The 23,497-nt window shown below is 40.2% G+C and overlaps 1 protein-coding gene across 2 annotated transcripts in view; it reads right to left on the minus strand.

Moving 5' to 3' along the window:
* SPOPL (speckle type BTB/POZ protein like) overlaps positions 1 to 22,720 on the minus strand; it is a 33,224-nt gene extending 10,504 nt beyond the window's left edge. For both annotated transcript variants that reach the window (XR_001331270.2, XM_005519599.3), the window contains exons 1-5: positions 22,584 to 22,720; positions 7,713 to 7,847; positions 7,415 to 7,536; positions 7,000 to 7,151; positions 3,331 to 3,458 (exon numbers count right to left, since the gene is read on the minus strand). Coding sequence is in view for 1 of the 2 variants with exons in the window: in XM_005519599.3 (XP_005519656.1) it covers positions 3,331 to 3,458; positions 7,000 to 7,151; positions 7,415 to 7,536; positions 7,713 to 7,790 (480 nt within the window). In the remaining variant the exon portion in view is untranslated. The remainder of the gene's footprint in view (positions 1 to 3,330; positions 3,459 to 6,999; positions 7,152 to 7,414; positions 7,537 to 7,712; positions 7,848 to 22,583) is intronic.
* Between the last annotated feature and the right edge of the window lie 777 nt (positions 22,721 to 23,497).

Here is a 23,497-nt window from a genome sequence, read left to right on the forward strand (position 1 = left end):
TCCCTATGTTTAAGTCTTTCATACAGGAACTGAACAGGGCAGCAGCACTCCTTGCTGCTTTTTCAGTTATCTTCACGAACTAAGTCCTTAGAATCGGTGTTAGTAAAACAGAAGAGTTAAGCAGGTTTTGCTTTTCTTGTGTGAGATCACAGACTTGAGAATAAAACTTTTGCAAGGAGCCATACTACAAGATCTTGATCACTCCATCTCCCAAATACAGAAAATTAAGATTAGATATTAAGAGAAAAAGCCAATTCTGTTAGGATGAGGGCTTTGGTTGATTTCCAAAGGCATCTGGAATAAATCTGGCATAAAGCAAAAACAGCACAGCTCAGCTTCACAGAAAGTTGGAGCACTGCAAGCCAAACTCCAGACCAGAAGAGGAGGAGGATGATCCAATTATGACAGCAGCTTGGGGATTTGAATCACTGCCTAATTCCCTGTATCATCTCATACCCCCTTGTGAATACAAGAAATTCCTTTATATTCTTTCACCTTAAAAAAAGCGAAGAAACCCCAAGCACAGCAAAATTTCCTTTTCACTGTTAGACTGTACATTTATAACAAAGAAAATAAATCTGTAGAGCTATTTTCCAGTTTTCATACACACAGTGATTTCAGGAGATATACATACACACAAAGGAAGTTTTAGTTTAGCCAAGCTCATCTTCTGTTGCCAGAGAAGAGTCTGCTTTTCCAGAGCCTTGACTCTCATGGTCCCAGTGTCCACAGAGCATCCTCCAGTTAGCTATAGTGCCTAGGGAAAGTCATCTACACACTCTTTATGTGCACTTAAACTGATCTCTGACCTTCCAAACTTCTGTTTTAGAATGGTTTCTAATATGTATTGAGAGCTGTGCAACACAGCAATTTGCTACATCTTTTTAAGATGTAACCCAAGCAAAGTTTTAATTTAAATCTCCCCTGCTGCAGTGACCTGGCATGCATTGTCCTTTAAAGATTCTAAATACAAAAGGATTACAGGGGTCTGATACTTTATAGCTCACTTGTCCAACAGGCATGCCATCAATCAAGAGCATCCTCTTGTTATTTATAATTTGTTTTAATAAAGCTGAAATCAAATCAAGTTAATTCCACCACATAACTATTGAAAACTTGTCAACTTAAACAAGTTCTGTGTGATGACACTTAACAAGGATAATGCTCATGATTTTTTTGATTTTGAATCTGTGGTAATCTAATGGTAAGGGTGATATAAATGACTCCTTTGACTATTAAGGCAGGTATGAGATATATGAAAAGCAGAGAATATGCAATTCCATTAGCAAATGGAACACCTGCAATGCTTCAGTACTTAAAAGATTATATGGAAAGGGAGAATTCAGTCAAACCGATCAGCATGCCCAAAACACTGAGGCTGTATTTAATCACTAGTTGTTGCTGGCAGCACCAGACTTTACAAAATATTAAACTTAAGAGTCCTTCAGGTCCAATCCAAGGGCATATCCAGTTGCTCTTGAGAATCTTTGGCAACGCAGAATAAGTATCTTTGTTCCCAAAGACAACCAAATAATCTTCTTGCAAGCCAAGGGGAAGAAGGACCAACCAACAGTGAGTAATCAGTGACCTTCACTAAATACCTGCTACATCTGACAAGTTTTATCAAGCCAAGTGCAATATGCTGAAGAAGTGGTAAGTCCGTTTTCCAAACAGGAAACGAGTAGGAAGGCAAAAATGGAAATTAGAGCTTAAAAGTGAAGTTATTAAAGGACATAAACTTCAGGCTTGTCTTTAGTTCAGGTCCTTCAACAACACCTGTCATTTCTAAGGACAGCTGAAGAGCTGGTATCACACATCCAAAGAAAGAAATTCTTAAAATATTTGGGTTTCCAAGTTTTTCCTTCACCCTGAAACAAGCCAGAAGTTATTTTAACATGCTCACTGTGAACAACTAAACATTTTACTTCCTTCCACATTTAAGATCAGGGTAGGTCCAACACTTCACAAAAGCCACTCACATTAAAGCACCAAGACATTTTGTAGGGAAACACAGCTAAATTCAGTGATTATCATTAGAATTTAACTAACAACATTTCTCTGTGGAAATTCAGTATTTCTGCTACTTATATTTTTTAAACAAACCTATTCTCTAAAATTAGAGAGTGACCTATTCTAAAGCCAAATGCTACTTTTAAAAGCTGTTCATTTACATCAAAGTGTTCATTAGGAGGACAACTTAAGAAGAGAAAATACTCAAAAGTATCTTTACAGAACCATAAAACACTTGTTATATCTGCTTTTATCACCCAAATATTTGTATTCATAACAAATTTATCATGCAGCTAATTTAACTTGTCTAAGTGAAAATAAGATGCACTATATTTGCAATATCTAGTCTCAAGGGCCACATTTCAATTATTCTTCCTACCCAGCATAATGACATATAATTAAATTGTAATCTTGCCAAGACAATTTTACACATTTCCTGTAAATACACAGATCAAAGCAAACTTATTAGCAGTTAGAGCATCTATCATCCTCCTAAGTCACTAATCACTTTATGGCAGCCCAGATAACCAGCCAATGTATATTCAACATACACTCCACTTACACTGCTACTTTCCATTTTTAACACTGAGTAAGCTTTATACTGAAATTTAATATGAAAATTTAGGTTATGAACATAAATGATATTATAGAAGAAGGGACCCACAATGCACCATGAAGTTAAATTTATACCACAGCTCTCAGTATTAATTTTCAGCATAAAGCACATCTTCTACAAGATATTTGCACTTGCTCAGAAAACAAAATGTAACAATTAGTCAAAAAATAAAGTGTTTAATTTACTGGAAAGATCTGTTCATTGGTTAAAGCCATATCAATATAGGTTTAATATTAATATAGTAGATATTAAAGAAATATAGATTCTGACAATCAGCTGACTTTTCTTTTATAATTTGAACCAGTATGTGAACATTCCCTTCTGCTTATCCAGTGAAAACCAATCTTCTAATTCCAAACACAACTTCTTTAAATACAAGTGACGAGTAAAACAGCATTTCTGTAAACAGCACACACCAGCTACCTCTGGCATAAATAATTCTACAGTCAATTCTGATGTAACTGTGGCAAATTCATGGAGAAGTCCAGCAGTTTTCAAGTGATCAATTCAATATTCTACACTTCAGTGTACAAGCACAAAAAGAACAATATGCAATGCAGACAAAGCAATGTATATTTTACCAAGCTTATAGTTTTCAGAAGACAATTTTAGAGTATGTTACTGTTAAAATCAATATAAATCTCTATTTATTAGAGCAGGAAACATTTTATTTAAAACTTTATTACTTAAAAACTAATACCCACCTCACAGAATAATGTAAGCTTGTCATCTGGTAGAAGACCATTAGCTTCATCTAGTAAAAAATCTCTTCGGATAAATTTCTTAAACCCCCAGTCCTTGCCTTGCACAAATCGATATGCTCTTTGGCTTTCTGATAAAAAATTGTGTACAAATACAGCAAGTTAAAGGAAAATAAGAACAAATAACACCTAATTCCACATCAAGACTAAGTGTTAATAAAAAAAATTAATTGGTTCCACACATTTGGGTCACGTGTCACATTTCTAGAAAACACAGAACTGATTAAAACCTTTTTAATATTGTAATAGTGTTATTTTATAAAACACCTGATAGAACTTAGTGGAGCACAATTTGTAATTCAAACCCTATCATCTCTTTACATCTCTCAGGCACCATCCAGCACAAAGAGTTTTTCAGTGATTTTAAGAATGCCAATGTGTCAAAACAGGAATTGTTCAGAGGGAAGCACCATTACAATGAATTTGTCACCACAAACCCATCCTGACAACGCTCTGCAGTTGTCATAACAATCTGCTTTGACTTCTTCCAAAACGGAAAATCTTGTTTCACAGGTTGAAATTAGTTTGAAATACAGTAAAAGCATTAAAATAGCAAAACAGAAATGAAAGCTTTCAAATACTAAACTTTTTTTGGTCATAAAAGATATTAATTATATTTACCTTTTGGCCCTAGTTATGAGAATTATTTTTTTAATTCATCAGATTTGCTGTGACCAACTTTTTTTTCCTAATGTTCACAGCCAAAAAAGAATTCCCACAGTCATCTCAGTGCAAACACATGTAAATTCAGTAAGATCACACATTTTACATGGTTGGTTGACTGAAAAGTGGCCACTTGCTGCCCAAATTAAACCACAGGAAAGAGCACCATATACTTTAAGTAAAATATGGGAAAGAGGTTATTTGGGATTGGCTTTAAGAATCTAAGTAGACTAAAACACATTCAGAATTAAATTTAGGAAGATTGTTCCTAAAAATGAAGACAGCAAGAATAAGAGCACAGGGGGAAGTGGGGAGGGATCTTATGAAGAGTTCTTTAAGTTCTTTAAGAACTTCTCTTTCATTCCAAAAAAAAAGTTGGGCAAAAAACACATCACCATCTCATTTGCTGTTTGCAGAGATGCTTCAGCCTTCCAGAGAGCACTTTAGAAGTCAGAAGTTTGTAATAAAAGCAAAGTGTTTTTCATGACAGAATCTGTTAAAATATCATTCCTTCTACAGCCTCCAAAATAAAGCCATCAGCAAAGCCAGACTTCCCTACACTATTGACCTTGGCAGCACCACTGGAACACGCTTGAGCATGTACCACAGAAAACACACGTGTCACACGCTGCCCTCACCTCCAAGAGCTGGAAAAATTACTTGCAGAACAGTTCTTCACTAGGATTATATCAAGCAAAATACCCTGTAGAGATTTTAATTGTATTTTCAGAATACACTAAAGAGCACCCAGGAGCTGACACTGCAGGAGGTGTGAGGTCTCTGTCCCTGTTCCCTCACCACACTCCTGTATCAACAACCCCTTGCCCATGCAGAGCACAGTAGCAGAGGGAAATGCATTCACTGAAGTGCAGTGTGGGCTTTGAGGGCAGCAGAACAAACACACAACATTGTTCACATCTGAAAATCTGTATACCAAGGAAGAAAATCACATTTAAAAAAATATTGTCTAGCTTTTTCAGCATCTGGATTAGCGCTTTCACACTTTCACCAACTTTTAACCTCATTACATTGAATTAAAAAAAATAATAATCAGAAAATAAGGTTCCCAAAAGCATTCAAAAATTTCTTCTCTAGATTCAGCCCAATTCTTTATTCTGTAGACTTCGATTTTAGTTTAAGCAGCAACAACCACTGTTAACCCCCAAAATTAAGAACCAAAATTGAGCAGCACAAGAGTGAAAATGTATCTTTCTTCTAAGAAAGTAAAAATGTTAGTTCACTATATGTTTCATACACAGCTTCATCCCTTGAAGCCACAGCCTATGCATGAATTATCAGTTTAGAAGGGACACTGGAAGTGGGGCATCATTTTCCTGTCTCAGTAAATACACAGCATCTACAGAAGCAGACGGCAAATGGCTGGAGAGTCCAAGAAATAAGAGTTCTGTTGGTAATTTCACAAAGTGAAAAGATACTTGTAACTCCTGTGGTGCCAAACACGGCACAGCTACAACTGCAGGAGCTGAAGACACCCACTCATGGGATTTTCAGCACTGCAGTGGATGATGAACCAGCAGAGCTGATGGGACAGGATTTGGGTGTTTGCTACAGATCTACTGTCAGGAACAAACAGGTCACTGGAGATCAGGGTCCTGAGGGACAACAAATCAACAAGAACCCACAATGAACCCCTAAGGTGAAAAAGGGCCAGCAGGACCTAGCTAAAGACTAAAATACATTGCCCAGATAAGCTGTGGAGTGTCCATCCTTGGAGACCTCAAAGCACCACAAGTCCCAAGCAAACTGCTCAGGCTGACTGCTTTCAGCAGGGGGCTGGGGCCAGCCAGCCTCCAGAGCTCCTGTGCAAACTCAACAATTCTCTGCTTCTTTAATTATCTCTAAATAGTTTTTGATGCAGTTTTACATTTTATTACAAATACCATTGCACTCCTGGACTGTGTCAAGTCCAAATGTATACATTCTCCAAATGATTCCAACTTTGCTCATATAAGCTCCAAAAGCAGGAAGTCTGCAGGGACCGAAGAAACCATCACCATCAGTGTAAAAGGATTAGTGGAGTTAAACATGCGTATGAAACATATATATTTACCCTCCTTAGGAAGAGCCCAATAATTTAATTTTTACATTTGAACCCACTTCTGTAGATTTAATTTAGAGATTACAAGTGAGCCTAGGTACTTAAGGAAAAATAGCGTGACCTTTGGGTATAAACACTGCAGAATTACAGACTTTTTGTAAGAAATGCAGAACTTGCAACAAAACAGGACCTGAAACCACCTCTTAAGTCCTGGAGTAGAAGAAAGGAAGAAAAATAGATATTCTTCATACACAGGACTTGCAGCAGAACAAATTCAGTGCAGATCAGCATTGCATTATTCATTTCCACAAGAATCCCAGCTTTCCCAAAAAGCATTTCCAAGGAAGGTTGTGCTCACAAGTATGAAACTAAAAGCCTTCCATACATTTTTCATATCAACACAACAATTAAATCACCAGTTATTTCAAAGTCTTCTAATTCCTTGGGTACACAATGCAAGTTTTTAAACTGGTTACAGTGTAGATCAGCTGAAATAGACCAAAATATTGTAAAGGATGCCTAAAAAAAACCAGCCAAGTCTGCTTATCCTATTTAACAATGGAAATCAAACACTTCCACTTTAGCTACAAACAAGCAAATATACCTCTGTTAACAGGAAACAAGAATAATCTGCAGAAAAACTAAGTGACAAGGACCTAGAGTGACAGCAGTTGGCAATGTGCTGCGATTTATACTGCTCAGGATAGAATTAACATAGCTCAGTGATCAGAAACAGGCGAAACATGAACAGGATTTTATAATTACGTTTATAAAAGGAAATTAAAAAAAGTTACTCTAAAAGTTTATCTCAATATTAAATTCTGTTCTCAACTGAAAAAAAATTACATTGCTGATGATGTTCTTACAAAACCACATTAATATTCCCTTACCCATTGCTTTTGTTTCTTCTCTTTTAGCATTCAGCAGGGAAAATTTGAATTTTGCTCTGACTTCACTTTTTGGACAACTGACTAAAAGCAAATACAATGACAAGTAGTCTTTGCTTTCATCATCTAATCCCTTTGGATTCACTCTCAGGCACCTGAAAATAATGAAGAAATCGTAATTTTTAAATGGCACCCAGAATAAATTCAGAAATACTTTTACAAGAGATAATAATAAATGCTACTGAAATAAATGTTTCCTTTGTGATTCCTGACATGAAATTAGAATCAATCCATACCTACAGTAACCCTTCAAGAAGTGTCCAAGTTTTAATATTTATTTGTAATTTAACTTTATAATTGTTGTTAGCAAAATAACCCCAAAACAAAACCAAAGCATTTGCTCAAATAAAGACCTTACCACTTCATTTTGTCATTTGGCCCTGATGAAAATGTAGAACTCTTTAAAACTTCACCCATTTCTTCACGGCAAAAACTGAAGTTATTAATGGTCCACATGTATGAAAATTTTACTACTTTAACCTGAACAAAAGATCAGAAAATGTTAAGAAAATTTAACTTACGTATCAAGCATTAGCTATGAGAACTACTTAGATTGTCAGTTATATTTTTTTCAATATGTCAATAACTTTAGGTCTTTTTTAGCAATTATTATGACACTAAGAGAAAATAAAACCATTGGTATTTATGTTTATTACCTGTGTGTAACACCAGCTTTCAGCCACAGGTCCACTGGACATCTCCCCAGGAGGAGGTGGGGTGGGAACCCTTGACATTGCCAATTATTGCAGGTTTATAGTATCAAGAGAGCAATCCAAGCTTCAGCAATTCTCCTAAAAAGAGGAATTCATACATTTTGTTCACACTTTTTAGGTGTGGGAAATACAAAAACTCTTATTACTGTGTTTATTAAATGATGCATCTGAAAATTAAACCTGAAAAGAGGACAATGGCTCTGCCGGGTGTCACATATTAACAACCACTGGTGCTCAAAACCTGCAGGCTGAGCCCTCACGCAATAATTTATAAAAATAAGCACCTCTGCATCACACACCACCACTAATGGTGCTAATGACAATATTTCAACACCCCCTTCGCAAATTACCACTTAGGCCACTCTAGAAGTGTTATAACTTTCTTCAGGCTCTCCTCCTTTGATTTGCAGAGTACCCGGAGCACTCGGTTATTAGTGCAATGCCTTGGTTTGTTCACCCAGACATAATTCACAAGAAAACTCAGCCACCTGGGAGCAAAACAGGCTCACACAACCCTGAGATTTCTGAATGGAGGGTAAAAAATCAAACCTGCATTTCAAGCAGTATTTTCTTTCACAGATGCCTTCTATCTTTAACATGAACAGACACAGATGAAGAACTATAATCACCACACCACGTGCTCGTTGCCCCTTGAAGGACAAAGCCAGAAAACAGTTTCAGTCAACTCCCAACAACAAATAAAGTGATTTTGTTATGAACTACCACCACCTAACAGAGCACTACAGTTGTTCCTGCCCATCAGGAACTGAGTCACTTGCCCAGATCCCTGACACCTGGCTCCACAGCAGTAATTGGGACTGGCTAATGAAAGAAGGTGGGCAGTGGGAGGGCAGCTCTGGGTTCCTGGCTGTCTCTCTTTTGAGGGAGGGCTTGCTGTCAGCTGTGGACAGATTCCCATCACAAGCACAGCCTCTCACTTAATCTGCTTCATTAAATTGCTAAAAAGTGAAATGAACCCTAATCAAACCAGAAAAAAATCAATTATTTCTGCCACAAAACATTTTCTCTCAGTACAGGAAGTTTCTTTAAACATATCCTGCTATCACTTAAAAGCAACCATCTTTCTGCAACATTTGATTGCTTCACTGTACAGCTCTTTTTAGCTGTGATAGAACAGCATTAATTGTCTTCCTCAAAAGATGTGACTGCACATCACTAATCATGATGGAACTCTCCAGGGATGGAGCAACCCTTAGAAACAAGGTTTTATGCAAACATTGGTAAAAAGACACTGCAAGAGCACATACAATTCAGTCATGATGTGAACAAGTTCATTATTCCTACAGGAGGAATTCTGCTCTGTGAAATGCTATGATCCTTGCTGGATACTTTCCCCCTGCCTTTCCGGCGCTGCTTCTCACTCATGGTATGAAGCAGCCCTTCCACATCAAAGCCTGCTGACAGGTGATTGCTCTGAATCACACAAGTGTAAGACCTTGAAAAGAAAGCTAATTCTCAGTTTTTACCAGAGGAGGAAGCAGATGCTTTGTAATCATATCCCTTAATGAATCTCTACCAACAGATCTGCTATGACAGGGTGAAAATAAAATACTGAGTAGGTCTCCTGTAAGATATTGATCCCTGAGACACTGAAAACTAATCATAAATACAATTCAGCTGTCTTTAACAAATGAGTTTTCTCCAAATACAACTTATATTTGTGGCAACATTCAGTACTTCATTAGTACTTTCCATAAATGAAAAACAAACATCATCCCTAAATTTAAGATAATTGAACTTGTTTACTTCATATTTTTTTAAGCAGGAAACATATATATTGTGCATATTGTGCTTACATAGTTTTTTCTTACATGTTTACAATTGGTTTTGATTCTCTGTACAGAACCACCCAGCGTAAAATTCCTGGGAAGGATACATACGAACTTTTGCTTTCATAAAGCAAACATTAGCACTTATATTACCACTATTTCTAGAAGTACATCTTACTCAGTGGTGACAAGTGAGGCTGTGCCCCAAAAGCAACAGATTTTGACACAGAACCATATCCTGAAAGGGTCAGAACAGCTTACCTTTAGCCTTACTGAACCTGCTTGCTGCACCTCCACTCTCCAAAGCTAAAAGCAAGATGAAATAGAGCTCATTCCTTATTCTGTCATTTGCATGAGATGCACAGGACTGTCTCGTCTCTCATCTGCACCTCAATTCTTCAGTCCATTAGACCAGTCAGCTCCCAGTAACCATGAAGGAGCAGCAGATCTGAGCCAAATTTGCTCTGAAGGGGTTTCTAAATTGGAAAAGCCTGAAAATAACTGCTGTACACAATCTCTTTTAAGAAAGTGTTCGGTGACCTTGGGCCAGCTACCAGTAGCTATCTGCCCACTCCCGTCTCACAGCTAAATCAGTTTGATTCACTGAGAATTTAACTCTAAGCAAAGGTAGTTATTTGCAATTATTTTCAGGACCATCTGTTGCCTTGTCTCTGTACCTGTTCTACCCACAGCATCTGTGCTTCAGAGGCTGCTTCCACCTGCTGCATGGCCTTTATTTAAGGAAGGCCTGATTTTACCTAAGTACATTTCTCAGGTCCTTCTGAATAGCCTCAGCTTTTTGTGACGTTCCCCTTTTACAGCACTAGCACCAGACAACTGATTTTCATGACCTCCTAATACATCTCTGAGGAACAGATTTACACCCCACTTTTTTTGCATGGATTTACTAAGCCAACCACTTTTTTAGACTGGGAAAACTGGCAGAAAGCAGTAACCTTAAATCCTTCATACTGTGTGTCTGTGTTGAGGAGATGTCTGTATTTTTTAGTACACTTGAGCACACAATTTTAAAAAAACAAAGGCCCAACCAAGACAAACTGAATAATGGGAGAATGAATAAACAGAGCTTCTGATGCTCTGTTAACATGTACCAAAAGACAGGCAGAAGGATGGAAAGGGTTTAGCAGTACTGCAGATCTGCTGTTCGCTTTACTTAATCAATTAATTGAGATTTCAGTGGGGTCATGGGGATATTTACCAGAGCTACATGGTGAGAGAGAACACAAGCTTTCAAGATGCTGTCCTGAAGGGTAGAGGTGTTTGGAGAAAGACATTTGCAGTCCTCAGACTGACACCAGGCCATGCTGAGTGGCCACCAATGGTCACCAGGGCGAAGTGGACCCTGCACAGGCAGCCTGAATGTGAGAGCAGAGATGCAACTACACCCTTTGTTCTACCACGCTCTGCCTGGGAAGGAGACTAAGTACTACTCTGAAGAAATTATTTATGAATCATTGATTAGCCACCGTCATCAGCTCTGACAAAATGGTTTTCCAAGTATCAACCCCTCATCATAGCCTATTAGACCAAATGGTTGGGAACAGAGAGAGCTGCAGTTCACAAAACCAGTCGGAGAACAATTGGGTGGAATTAAATCAGTGAAGTGCAGGAAGACAGGTCTGCTATCTGCAGGATGAAACAACTTAGAGGGACAGTTTTCATGCTAGAACCTGCATTTATTGCTCTGCAGGCTCTCATGAACAAAGCAGCAGAAATGATGGAACATTATCAGACAATAGCTCCAAGAGTTTTCAGGCAATGCTGTGCCTGTCTGGACACAGCCCAACAAACCAGTCTGTGTGGCCATTCTGCCAGGCTGAAGTGTCTGACCATCAGGGCAAACATGCAGTGGGAACAGGAAAACAAGCTTCAATAGATAGGGTGAAAGAAGTTTCTGGTTTTCAAAATGAAAATAAGATGTATTTTTAAAGGGTGTCAAGTTCCTTTGTTTGTTTTTTTTTTCTAATGAAGTGATATACTGAATGTTGTACAGCAGTCAGTGCTGATTGAATTCAGAGTTTGTGTTTACTGTCTTCATTGAACACTTCTTTGTGTTCATTAAAAAAAAATAATTAAAAATCGAAGGTTCTTTGCTTGTACTTCCAGAGCCCAAACATGATGGACTTATCAGTTCTACTGGTCTGTTAAGGAAGGTACTGGTTTCACCTGATAATTGCTCTGCAAATAGACCAGATTCTGTTAAATTAGAATCTTTGAGGAGCTGATACCACAGTGAGCAAGTAGGCAGAAACAACATGAAAAAAAAGGAGATTTCTCAAAGCATATCTTATTTAGGAATTAAATGAAGTGCTCTCCTAGTCAAATACTTATGCTAAACTTAAAGCCATCTGAAATTGATTATTGTTAATTAATTACTTGTACACACAGTGTAAAGAAAGCACAGCCTACCTTCCAAAAAATGTATTTTCACAGATTTTCATCAAAAGCTGTATCAGATCTCCATTTTCCTAACTTTCAAGAAGAGATCTTAAGATTCAAAGTGACCTCCTACATCAATAACATGACTTTTAAAAATATAATCTCGTTCCCCTCTCTGAAATAGAGTATTTATCAACATTATTCTAAAAGTTACTTTTCAACCTCTCTGAACTAGACAAGAGCACATTCCCAGTCTCTTACATCTTGTGCTGGAATTAGCACAACTTTTTCAGTGAAAAAGTGACTGGCTCGTTAAGAAAGCACCACATACAAAGGAACATACAAAGAATTTTCTACACCCCCAATAATAAAGCCACAAAACACTTCATAAACTTATTTGAAGAGCTGCCCTGTTAGGAGGATGCTGGTCCAGCTGTCTCTGTAGGAGCAGCTCAGTGCAACAAGCAGGTCCCAGGAGTTCTGCCAGGGCAGAGCAGGTGCACACCAGGTGCTGCACATTAACAGTGACCACAGCAGTGGTTTACCTCGGCACTTCACTGAGGGACTGCAGCCAGCACGTCCCTGCCAGGAATGGCTGAACAAACTCTTCTGCAGGGTACCCAACACACCCCAAAGTCAAATCCAGCCTGCCAGAACCCAGCCCAAGGACAGCTCTCCAAGCAAACCAGTGATCCTGTCCTGCTCCCTTCAAGAATGAGAAGAAAAGCACGTTGTGAACTCAGTGATCAGTTCCTGCTGAGCCTCTTCCTTCCAGCATCCCTTCTTCCCAGGGTTTGGGCCTCCAGGATCAAAGTGGTTCCTTCCAGGGTCACACCAACCAACTCCAAGTGCATGCACTGCATATTGCACTCAGATGGTGACAGTCTTTTCCTGAGCTGGGCTCAACATTGCACGAAATGCAGAGCTGCTGTGAATTAACTTTCTGTCCCCTCTCTGGAAATACTGATATTTCATCACTGGTTGATATAAAGATCACTGTCTGAAGTCTGGTAAATAACATTGTGTTCCTCCAGCTTTTTATTCCTAGTAAATACATAATTCAGAAACCAAATATAGTTTGTGAAACTTGAAGGGCTGGCTGTAATAAAAAGAAAAATCTGAAGTAAATCCTTCATTCAGTAAAATCAACTCCCAAAAAACCATTCAAAATAAACATGGCGTAGTTACAGATACTTATTTAATTTCCTCTCATTAAATGATAACCAGTGAATAAAGTATTACATAGTATTATATAATTAATACGTAAGTGCTATATATAAAACTATCAATATTTGTTCCAGGATTCAGCTTCATTTTTCAAATAACAGAAAAGGCAAATTCTTGGTAAAAACATCATCTTCTCACTTCTTGGCTGAGAAAGAATACATTTATGAATATAAAAATGAAGGAAATAAACAAAGCCAATCAAAATAGTTACGTCTGAAGTGAAAGACATTCTAAGGCCAAAGACAAAGTTATTTCTGCACTGCCCCTGGATCCTGCTGGATCACACAGTTCTAGGCAGCATCTGCTTATGAAGGCCTAAGAATGAAAAAAGCCATGTCCCTTTCTCATTGATCACAGCAGGATTTGTGTAACAGCCACCCACCACCCTGGGTCACACTAATTTGGTGGCATGAAATGCCTATGGCTTGAAATGTAATTTTTTTCTGTTTAAGACTTTGTCTTATAAGCCAATAAAGCTTAAATAAATTCCCATGATTTTCATTAGTAAGTAGAAAAAAAATGAACTTAGCAAAAAATTGTTTTCTTAATTAGGAGGATTTGCATCCCTTTACAATTGATCTTTTTGAAAGAATTGCTGTCATATTTCCTAAACAGCTAACTATTAAACTAAGTTTCCTGTTGGATGATCCACAACATAATAACAGATGTCTAAAAGGTCTATTAAGCTCAGGCAGTTTTCCAATTTGTTCAGTTATTATCTCCTCTGAAAACATACTCAAGATATACCTACGAAAATTTAAATACAGCGTTTAGCATTTATTGATTTTAATCCCCATCCATCACTGCACCATTTGAGTGAACAGAATTACATATATCCATCACCTAAGGTAGAAAACTTATAGGTTAAGGAGGTATTATACTTTACATTATCTGTAGTACTTCTAACATGAAAAAATCTCCTTTTTGGGGCAAAAGAAGGGAAGAGCAGTTGGGCTACACAAAGGAAACTCCTATGACACTGAAGAGGCAGCTTATATCAGTTAAAAAGTCTTGAGGCTTTTTAGAACATGGTATTAAAAATGCTTCTTTAAGTATATATGTTTGCTCTGGAACCACCGAATAGTAACCAAGTTTACACAAACCCAAGCTTCGGGGCTTTAATCAGAAGGTCTGGCTGCTCCTGTGTGCTTCAAGCTTAACATCTCACCCTTGCCATCCCACAGCTCTGCTGGAAGCCTGTCCCTGCCAGGAGACACAATCAGCAACCACACCACGAGCCAATTCATGACTCTCTCCACACTTTCCCAGTGAGAAAAAAATACTACCATGGACTGGGCCGTGACAGCTGAGGAACTCCATATACACCCTGTCACCCCTGCCCAGGGACAGTAAACTCCAGCAGAGAGAGGGCAGGCAGCTGGGGTCACAAACATCTCAAAATAGCTGCAACTTAGACTGCAGCATTTCAAAGCACATCCTTCCTCATGGTGGTTTTGGCAAAAAAGCCCCGGCAAGGCAAAACCCAGCACAAGGGAAATGCCCAACTTTTCAGAAGGATGATGGGTGTACCTATGACTGATGACACTGAAGTCAGCAGCTCAAAATTAGCAAGATAATACTATTAGTTGTAAAAACTGTAAGTTTGTGTACATGCTATTTTCAGGCTTTTCTCTAAATTTTCTTTCCTATCCTAAAGCTTTGAAAAATGAAGCTGAATTTTACCTCAGCTGTAAGAAAGCCCAAGTACTCATCAGAGCTGGAGCTGAAACTGTCTAGTTTACATCAGCCAAGCTCACTGATAAAAATCCCTCAGCATTAGCCTTGCATTATTGTTCTGTAATACAGGAAACACACTGTGCTCTGTATTAGATGTCCCAGACCATTCCCTACAGCAGTCATCTATGCATTTCCCTGGAGAAGAAATGAAATATTATTTCTTACAGCATTTTTCATTTTCATTGCCCAGTCTAGTTTTACAGGACCCAAAAGAGGGGTATTTCCACCACAATTCCTCTTGGGAAACTTCTATTCAAATAATCTATTGCTGTCGGGTTTGTTTCCTGGTATACAGCCAAAGTGATCTTTTCCCCTCCTTAGTTTCACTCCATTACTCTTACTCCAACAAATCACTGGCATGTGAAAGTGTATTAAATGAAGACATTTTTTCCTTAAATGCTTCAGTTACACACAATCAAGAGTTCACCAAATCGAAAATACTAATCTTAACTTTTTTCTTTGCACTTGGAACAGGATTTCGTATAAGCCAACAGAAAGTTAATTTCAATTGTAACAAAAAAAATAATCTTTCTCTAGCAGATTCACAGCTAGTCTGGGGTGGTTTGGGTTGTTTTGGCTTTCTTTAAAAATCTGTAAGATTTGTGAAAAGCACTGGCCTACACTCTCTGGAGACAGGCACTTTCATTTGCTGCAAAGGAGCTGTACAGGGCAGCAGAATGTTCTCCTCATTAACTTCTGCAGAATGGCATCACCTGCAAAGCTCACATGGCATTGGTACAACTGCTTTCAGCAGGCAAAAGTGCATACTCACAGATGCTGCCAGGAGGAGGTTGATCAGCCATTTGTTGCCCTGTTACCTCTCACGGCAAAGCAGTGGTCACATTTGTGCACACAGCTGCATCTTGGAGATCCTGAGTGTCACAGCTCATTCCAGGCCTCCTCTGTGCCCGAGTGTCAGACTTTGTGCAAAAAACAACTGATGCTTTAAAGCTAGGAAATTGAGAAAAAAGGCCTAAAACTCAATTCTGCCAGAGGACCAAACTGCATTTGATACTAATTTGCCACAACAGTCTTGAACTAATCCACAACAGCTGATTAGACACATCCTAGGAAAGACAGGCAGGTCAAGAGGTAGAGCAGCATACACACTTGCTTTAGTGAATATGAAGCAGTAATTTCTAAAAGCCATCAATACAGCAAAACTTGACATCTCAGGATTGGACTGCAGCTAAACTGGTTTAGACCCACAGAGATAAAAAATATCCTAAAAATTCATAGAATATCTTGAGTTGGAAGGATGATTGAGTCCAGCTCACAAACTAGTCCAACAGAAACTGGCATCTAAATTTCAAAGACAAGTAGACAACTTCTATCATTCTACTGTTCAAAAAACAACTAGGTACTGTTTTTCTTATACCTCAGGATTTAAGAACCATTCTGATATAATCTGTTTAAGATAATTTTTTCCACTACAAAAACAATCCAAAGCTTGGCAGTCTCCTGAAAGTTTCCCCACTTACACAGTCTTAGTTGCTCAAGACAGAAGTAAGTAGCAAGGCAAAGAGGCTGGCACAGGCCTGTCGGGGTGGCCTGGCTGTGGAGTAAATAGATTTGGTTTCATCTTGGGTGCTGTCAAACAAGGCAGACCAGAAGCAGATCTGAGTCTGCTGCTTTTTGCCTCCATCCACAGGAGACACAACCCCGCTGTGAATCATCCCCACGAGGCCACCTCGCACACATGGAGCGGTGCCACCGCAGAAAAGCGCTCTCCCGGAGCAGAGAAACAAACAGCGGGGAAAAAGGCAATTTACTATCAGGAAATCAAGAAGTCAGCCAACATCAAGCACTGAGCCCTTCTTTACAAGTGACTCTGGAAACCTCTGAAGGCTCAGACACTGTAATTTATTAGTAACCCAGACTAACACTTGATGATGTTACTGCCATATATCTTTCCCCTCAGCACTCAGTGAGCAGTCTCACGCTTGTTGGAGGGGATGGCACATTTCCAAACACAACTGCCATTTAATCATTAAAAATGATGCCTGGCCTGTAAAACAATATTCAAAACCACTGACTACAGAATAAAGGTGGATTTTGCTTGATGATCTTATTAATATAACTAATCATAGCAATTAACTCTGGATATAGTTTGCCACACAAATTTTGAGCAGGTCACTGCATATGGAAGCTTTTCTTTTTCACTTCTGCCTATATAATGCTTTCTGCCTTCTCTCTTCCCTCCCTCTTTTTTTTTTTCAAAAGGGAAAACCCATGCTTTAGGAGAACCTTACTAAAAAGGCTTTTTTTTTTGCCACAAGCAAGGCAGGAACTTGCCTAATCACAAGCGTCTCATGAGATGCAACAGTATTAATTCAAGTCTTTCAGATTTATTTACTGTATTTTTTCCCCTGGACCAACCACCTGCCCAGTGGATTTTGCAAAACTTGCATAAAATGTATTTATGCAAACTTCTTCAGTATAAGAAGTTCTTACAAGCTTTATCACCCATCACAACCCAAATATCATTCTGCTGCCATTTTTAATTTAAATTAGCTTGCTATATGCACATAAATAAACAAAAAAAAATCTACCTTGACATATTCTGCAGAGATCAGAAAAACTCACTGAAAATAGATTTCATACATTTTATTCCTCTGAAACCACCATATGCCAAGTGCAGTGCCAGACCCAAGAGTGAGATCACACCCACTTGGACAGTGAGTACAGCAGTGCATTACATTAACCTGCAATCACACAAATCAGCCAGAGATTTCAGACAACTTCATCTTCAGAATAACATTTTTACAACTCAAATAATATGACTTTAAATAATTTCATAGACTTTATGCAGAACTTCCCAAATGCATGGAAAAAACACCTAAAAAAGGTATAAATCCAGATGTACAAAAATAATTGCTTCAATTAACTTTGCACATAGCACAGACATGTTAGTTAAAATGACTGTTTTGTCCTGTTACAAGAACAGTTACTCAGCTTGATATGTAAATATCAGTATGCCCACTGGTACATCTGACACTTACAAAAAGGAGCTAAAATTAAATATTTTCATTATATATTGCTCCATCCCTGAAACTGAAGAAACTATATTAACCACTCATTATATAAATTTGTTACAAAACGTTCTGGTTTTATCTGCAAGAGTTTTGATTACAAACAAGTAACTCTCAAATTAATCTGTTACCAAGGAATCTATCTGTTTTAAAATTGAAGAAAAATTGCTCCTTAAGAGTGATAGTTTTGTTGCTGAGGTAATGTCTACAGATTAAGTAATTCAGAGACCTATTGTCTTCTGTGAAGACAGTAAACATGTGTCTCTTCTAAAGAATTTAGAGAAATTATTAGCTAATCTGAATCACTAGATTAATTTATTAAGCATTTGAAACAACAACTTGTGTTCAGATTTTACTTCTACTTAACCCATTGATTTTAAACTCTGTGTACTGAAATCATCTGCCCTTCATAGGCTACAGGCCACACTAATGGAGAAAGCAGATTCATCAATGAGAAACCAAGTATGTATAAAGAAAGCCAGGAAAATGAAAGCTTTTGTGAACTTTTCCAAAGAAAAAGTCAGCATGGAACAGAGCTAGAAAGTAGGACACCAGAGGAGAAAGTTACACCAGCTACTCCCCAGGTCAGAGTTCTGCACCTACACCTCATTTCAGTTGTTCAGGAAGCAACCGCTGATGCAACCACCCCAAACCCTTTTAGAGACACCCAAGTCTAATTTAATTGCTGAACATTCAGCACACAAGAAAACAAGGCATTTGAAAGAAATCAAGTCATCACACCCCCCCGCCCCCCCCATTTCCTTCATCTCTATTCGAAGCCCTGCTCATGAATCGATTTTGCAAAAGACTTGACCAACTGGTAAGTGAGCTCTTGGGAGGGGATGAACATTAAAGGAACAACCAGGAAGGAGGCCAAGAGAAAGCTTGGCTCCCAAGTTTCACCCAGTGATCCCTTCCACTGCACAACAATAAGAGGTTCCCACCCCATGAACTTTGGAAGTTTCCCAACTGCTGGAGACATTTACTCCACCAGCAGCAGCGCTGCCTATGCCAAGAGCTACTCTGTTGCATATTCCCTGGCACACAATTGTTTTTTCTTTCTGTAATGCACACAGGTAAATTACACATCAAATGATACCTCACCTTTGAACTACTTAAGAATTCAAGTCACAATATAGTGCAAGGAGCAAATGTCACACGACTCGTCTGCAGCGGATGAGTTGATGCAGATTGTTAAAATTAAAAGTAGTTCATATAATAGTTTTCACCAAAAAATGAAGTGATAAATGGCTTCTGGGAGATGCAAAGCAGTATCAAGGATAAGTAATCTAATTCAGGGAATTTGGATATGTGAGCTCTCTGGATTATTCCATGCCAATGACTTTCTGAATCAGCTGAAAGACTATCTGACTTTCCACTACATTTCCCAAATGCTATATGCAAACACTCATCACAACAACATTGACAGATACATGCATGGTTGCAAAGTGATTCCTTGTACAGAACATAAAAAAAACTTGTAGCTGATAAAGAATAATTTTAAACCAGGCTACCAAAAAACACATTGGAAAGCTATTAAATTTGGATAAAATGGAACCAACAGAGTTGAAGTTTATAGCCGAGAGGTTTTAGGTTAAGCTCTTTCCAATACTGAACATACACTCCTGCCAAAATTCCACCACACAAGTTGAATAGCTAAAACATTACCAAAACCCCACTTTTATGGAAAACACACACTGTAACACACCTCTTAAGAAACCCACTGAACTAAGGGAAGTGACCCTCTCTCAGTTAAGAACTACAACATCTAAATTCCCACCACTCAAACACCTCCACTTCTCACAGAGCTGCAACAGATCCCCTCTAAGTACCGAGCACAAACTGAATGAGAGATTTCCTACTTCCATTTGAAAGGATAATTCCACTAAGAAGCCTTTTGATATGAGTGGGACAAGAAGCAACAGAATGTCACAGGAACATAAACTGGACATTTTCTCAAGAAATCTAAAGAAGGGAAGTCTCTTGTGAAGAGAGACTTGCGTTATTTTGTAGAGGGGAAAGGGAATCGTGGAATGGCTTGGGTTTGAAGGAAACTTGGCAATCATTTCATTCCAAGCCCCCTGGCATGGGCAGGGACACCTTCCACTATCCCAGGCTGCTCCAAGCACCATCCAACCTGGCCTTGGACACTTCCGGGCATGGGGCAGCCACAGCTTCTCTGGGAACCCTGTGCCAGTGCCAAGAGCCAAGTTACAAGAGGCTATTGGAGACCACAGGCATTAGTCAAGCACTGAAGCAAGTGCCTTCTATTTCATCCTAAAAATGCAGGGCCCAGGACACACACGCCAAAATGCACGGTCTTCATGCTTTGATTGGGAGCACAGTTTTTTGAAGATCCCAGAATTTTATGACTACAAGTATCAGGCTGCTGCTTCTGGGAAGTGTAACAATTTCACTCAAGACTTCCTTTAGTCTCAACCAGGTTTTGCTAAATACACAGGAAGCAGACTGCTCTTGACAAAGAGACAGAAATGCCCATAAGGACCATATGAACCCGTCACAAAAACTGTGAGAAAAAACACCACCAAAAATATCCACTTGTCATCAACAGGAAAATATAACAAAAAAGAAAAAAACCAGGCTGAGGTAGTTTTGTAAGGCAAGACACACAGAAGCCTATGCCTGGGTATACCACAGTGCCTGGAAACATTCAACAGGACAAATTCCTAATTACCACCACTTCTAAAAGGGCATGAGAGGCAAAGAGAAAAAAAGTGAACAGATGTGAAAAGATTGTATATGCAAGGCTGGAAAAATAACCAATGCAGACAGAAAACCTGGGAAGAATGAATGAAGAGAGACGTTAGTGAGATTTAAGTGCTAGTCAACTGTTTCTTATTGCTATCCTCAGCTCTTTCTTCTCCACTCTAACTTATGCTGATAATGACAATTGGTTTCATTCTCTCTCCTGTATATTTATGTTTAGGTGCTTTCAAATGCATAAAAATCAACAGAGAAACACAACCCATAGCAAAAAAAAGAAAAAAAGTAGTTTTATGTGATTTCAACTCAAAATGCAAAACTGTAAAAAACATGCACTGAAATCAGTGACTAGGGCCAGAAAGAAAACTTGGTGGCCTTTCAAATTCATTTTATATTTGTCTATAGCATAAGTAAGTTTTTAATAGCAACAAGTAGCTTGCGCCGCCTATGCAAGTACAGAATGTAATTCTTTATTTTCACTGACAGTTTAAAAGCAGGCTGCAAAGTACCAAAGTCAAAAGTTTGGCAGAAAGCTGTTTCAAGGGAATATAACACCAAGGATATTTCTGGATATTTAAAATCTCAGATTTCCAGAAGAGAGTTAAACGCAGTTTCTGCTGATGTACCAAAGCCCGGCAAGTCTGCAGCTTTATATACAAAAGGCATATTATGTAAAAATTACTTTCCCTTTCCTGAGTAAATATCCCCTTACAGAGCGAGGGGGAAATACCATGCAATAGGCACACACTGGAAATCCTTCACAAACATTTATGGTTGTCCTGGCCACACATCCCAGAAGGCCCAGATAGAGACGCCAGGTAAAATACTTTCAGAAGAGACAACAACTGCTAAGTGCCCCTCTAAAAAGAGGTATTTATTTCCAGAAATAATAGAACTTTTAGTAAAAAACAGAAAGGGATACTTTTTTTTTTTTTTAACTTTTTTTTCTTATGGTTAAAGCAAAATGCCTTGGCAGTCATACAAATGATTTTGCTCAGAACCACTGTGGTAAAAATTCCTGTAACCATATGGGATATCTATCAAAATAATGCTTTCTGCAGAACCAGTAAGAAGGACCCTGCTTGACTCTGTCACAGATTGTTCTTCCTGGCAAGAGGTTCAAGACAATCCATTTTGTTCAAATACTATTTTTATGACCCTTAACACCCCTTTAGAAAAGAAATTAAGATTACAGTCACAAAGCAAAGATACGTTTTTAAACAAATTTCTGATTTCAGTATCCTACAGCTAAAAATACACCGAGAGCTCGTCGATATCTCTCATGCTGTTTCCTTTGTTTTGCCGTTTTCCTTTCTTTATGGTCTTTCTCACCTACTTCTGCCCTCGAACAGCCTCAGTGTGATGCAAATTTCCCCGGACTCCCGGGAATTTCAGCAGACGACATCATCAGGTGAAACCCAGCCTGAGTCAACTCCACTTCCTGACCACGTCTAAGATGGTGCGCGCAGCCGGTGAACCGAGGGGAGCTCTCCTCACACACCATTCGCTCCCTGCTACAAACTTTGCCGCAGCCCAAAGACGCCAAACAACCCCCGACCAACCCACCGCCCCCCCCCCGCCCTTCTGCTTTCTTACACGACGCGAACTTCCCAAAACAAACTGCACTTGGGGGGGGTAATGAGGGCACGGGCGGCGATCACGGCGCTGTTCCGCGGGGCTCTCCGCGGCCGAGCGGCGGGCAGCTCTCACCCAGGGCCTGCAGGAGCCCGGGGAGGGATCCCCGGATCCCGGGATCGCTGGATCCCCGCACCGCGCAAAGCCGACACCGCCCGCCCGGCGCAAGGCGAACGCGGCCCGGCCCTCCCGCAGCTCCTCCCGGCGCTGCCCCGGGCCCGAGGGCACAACAAAGGCTTTTCCCCCCGCACCCCCGGCCCGGCACGTACCGGATCGCGGCGCTGGCGGGGCGGCGCGGCGGGGCTCATTCCGCCGGGGCGGGGACGCTGTGACGGTCACCGGCGCCCGGCGGGAGGCAAAGGCGGCGGGCCCGGGCGGGGGCGGAGCCGCATCGCTGCCCGCGCCGAGTCCCGCTGCTCCCGGCCGTGCCCACCCCGCGCTCGGCACCTCCCGGCTCCGCACGGCCCCGCTCCCGCTCCCGCCGCACTTCCGGGAGGGAGCGGTCACGCGGCCGCGGGACGCGCCGCTTCCATCCGGGAACGCGCGGGGCGGGGCGGGAGCGCTGCGGGCGGGGCCGGGGGCTGAGGGCGCTCCCGGACTGCCGGGGGGCACAGGGGCACGCAGAGCCATCCCAGAGCACATGGAGCAGCATTGCGTCCAGATGGTTCTGGAATAGCTCCGCTGAGGGAGACTCCGCGCACTCTCTGGACAGCGTGTTCCAGAAAGGAGTTCTTCCCCGTGCCCAGGTGGAATTTCCAGTGCCTTCCCGTGGCCTCGTGTTCTCTTGCCCGTCCAGAAGGATGGAGCACCTCTCCCGAGGGGCTGAGGCGAAGGAATTGTTCAGCCTGGAAAAGAGAATCTTTGTGGTGATCTAATTGCGGCCTTGCAGTGCTTGAGGGGAACTTACTGGAAAGATGAGGCAAGGCTATTTACAAGAGCACGTAGTGACAGGACAGGGGGGAATGGGTTCAGATGGAAACAGTAGGTTTAGATCAGATATTAGGAAAAAAAAATTACTTTGAAGGTGGTGAGGCGCTGGCACAGAGAAGCTGTGGCTGCCCCATCCCTGCAGATGTCCAAGGGCAGGTTGGATCGGGTCTGGAGCAGCCCGGGATAGGGGAAGGTGTCCCTGCTCATGGCACGAGGTGGAACAAGACGATTATCAAGGTCATCTTCTATCCCA

The sequence above is a fragment of the Pseudopodoces humilis genome, chromosome 8, assembly GCF_049639895.1.
Source record: "Pseudopodoces humilis isolate 2021_Gansu_Grassland_sample_001 chromosome 8, ASM4963989v1, whole genome shotgun sequence".
Taxonomy (NCBI): Eukaryota; Metazoa; Chordata; class Aves; order Passeriformes; family Paridae; genus Pseudopodoces; species Pseudopodoces humilis.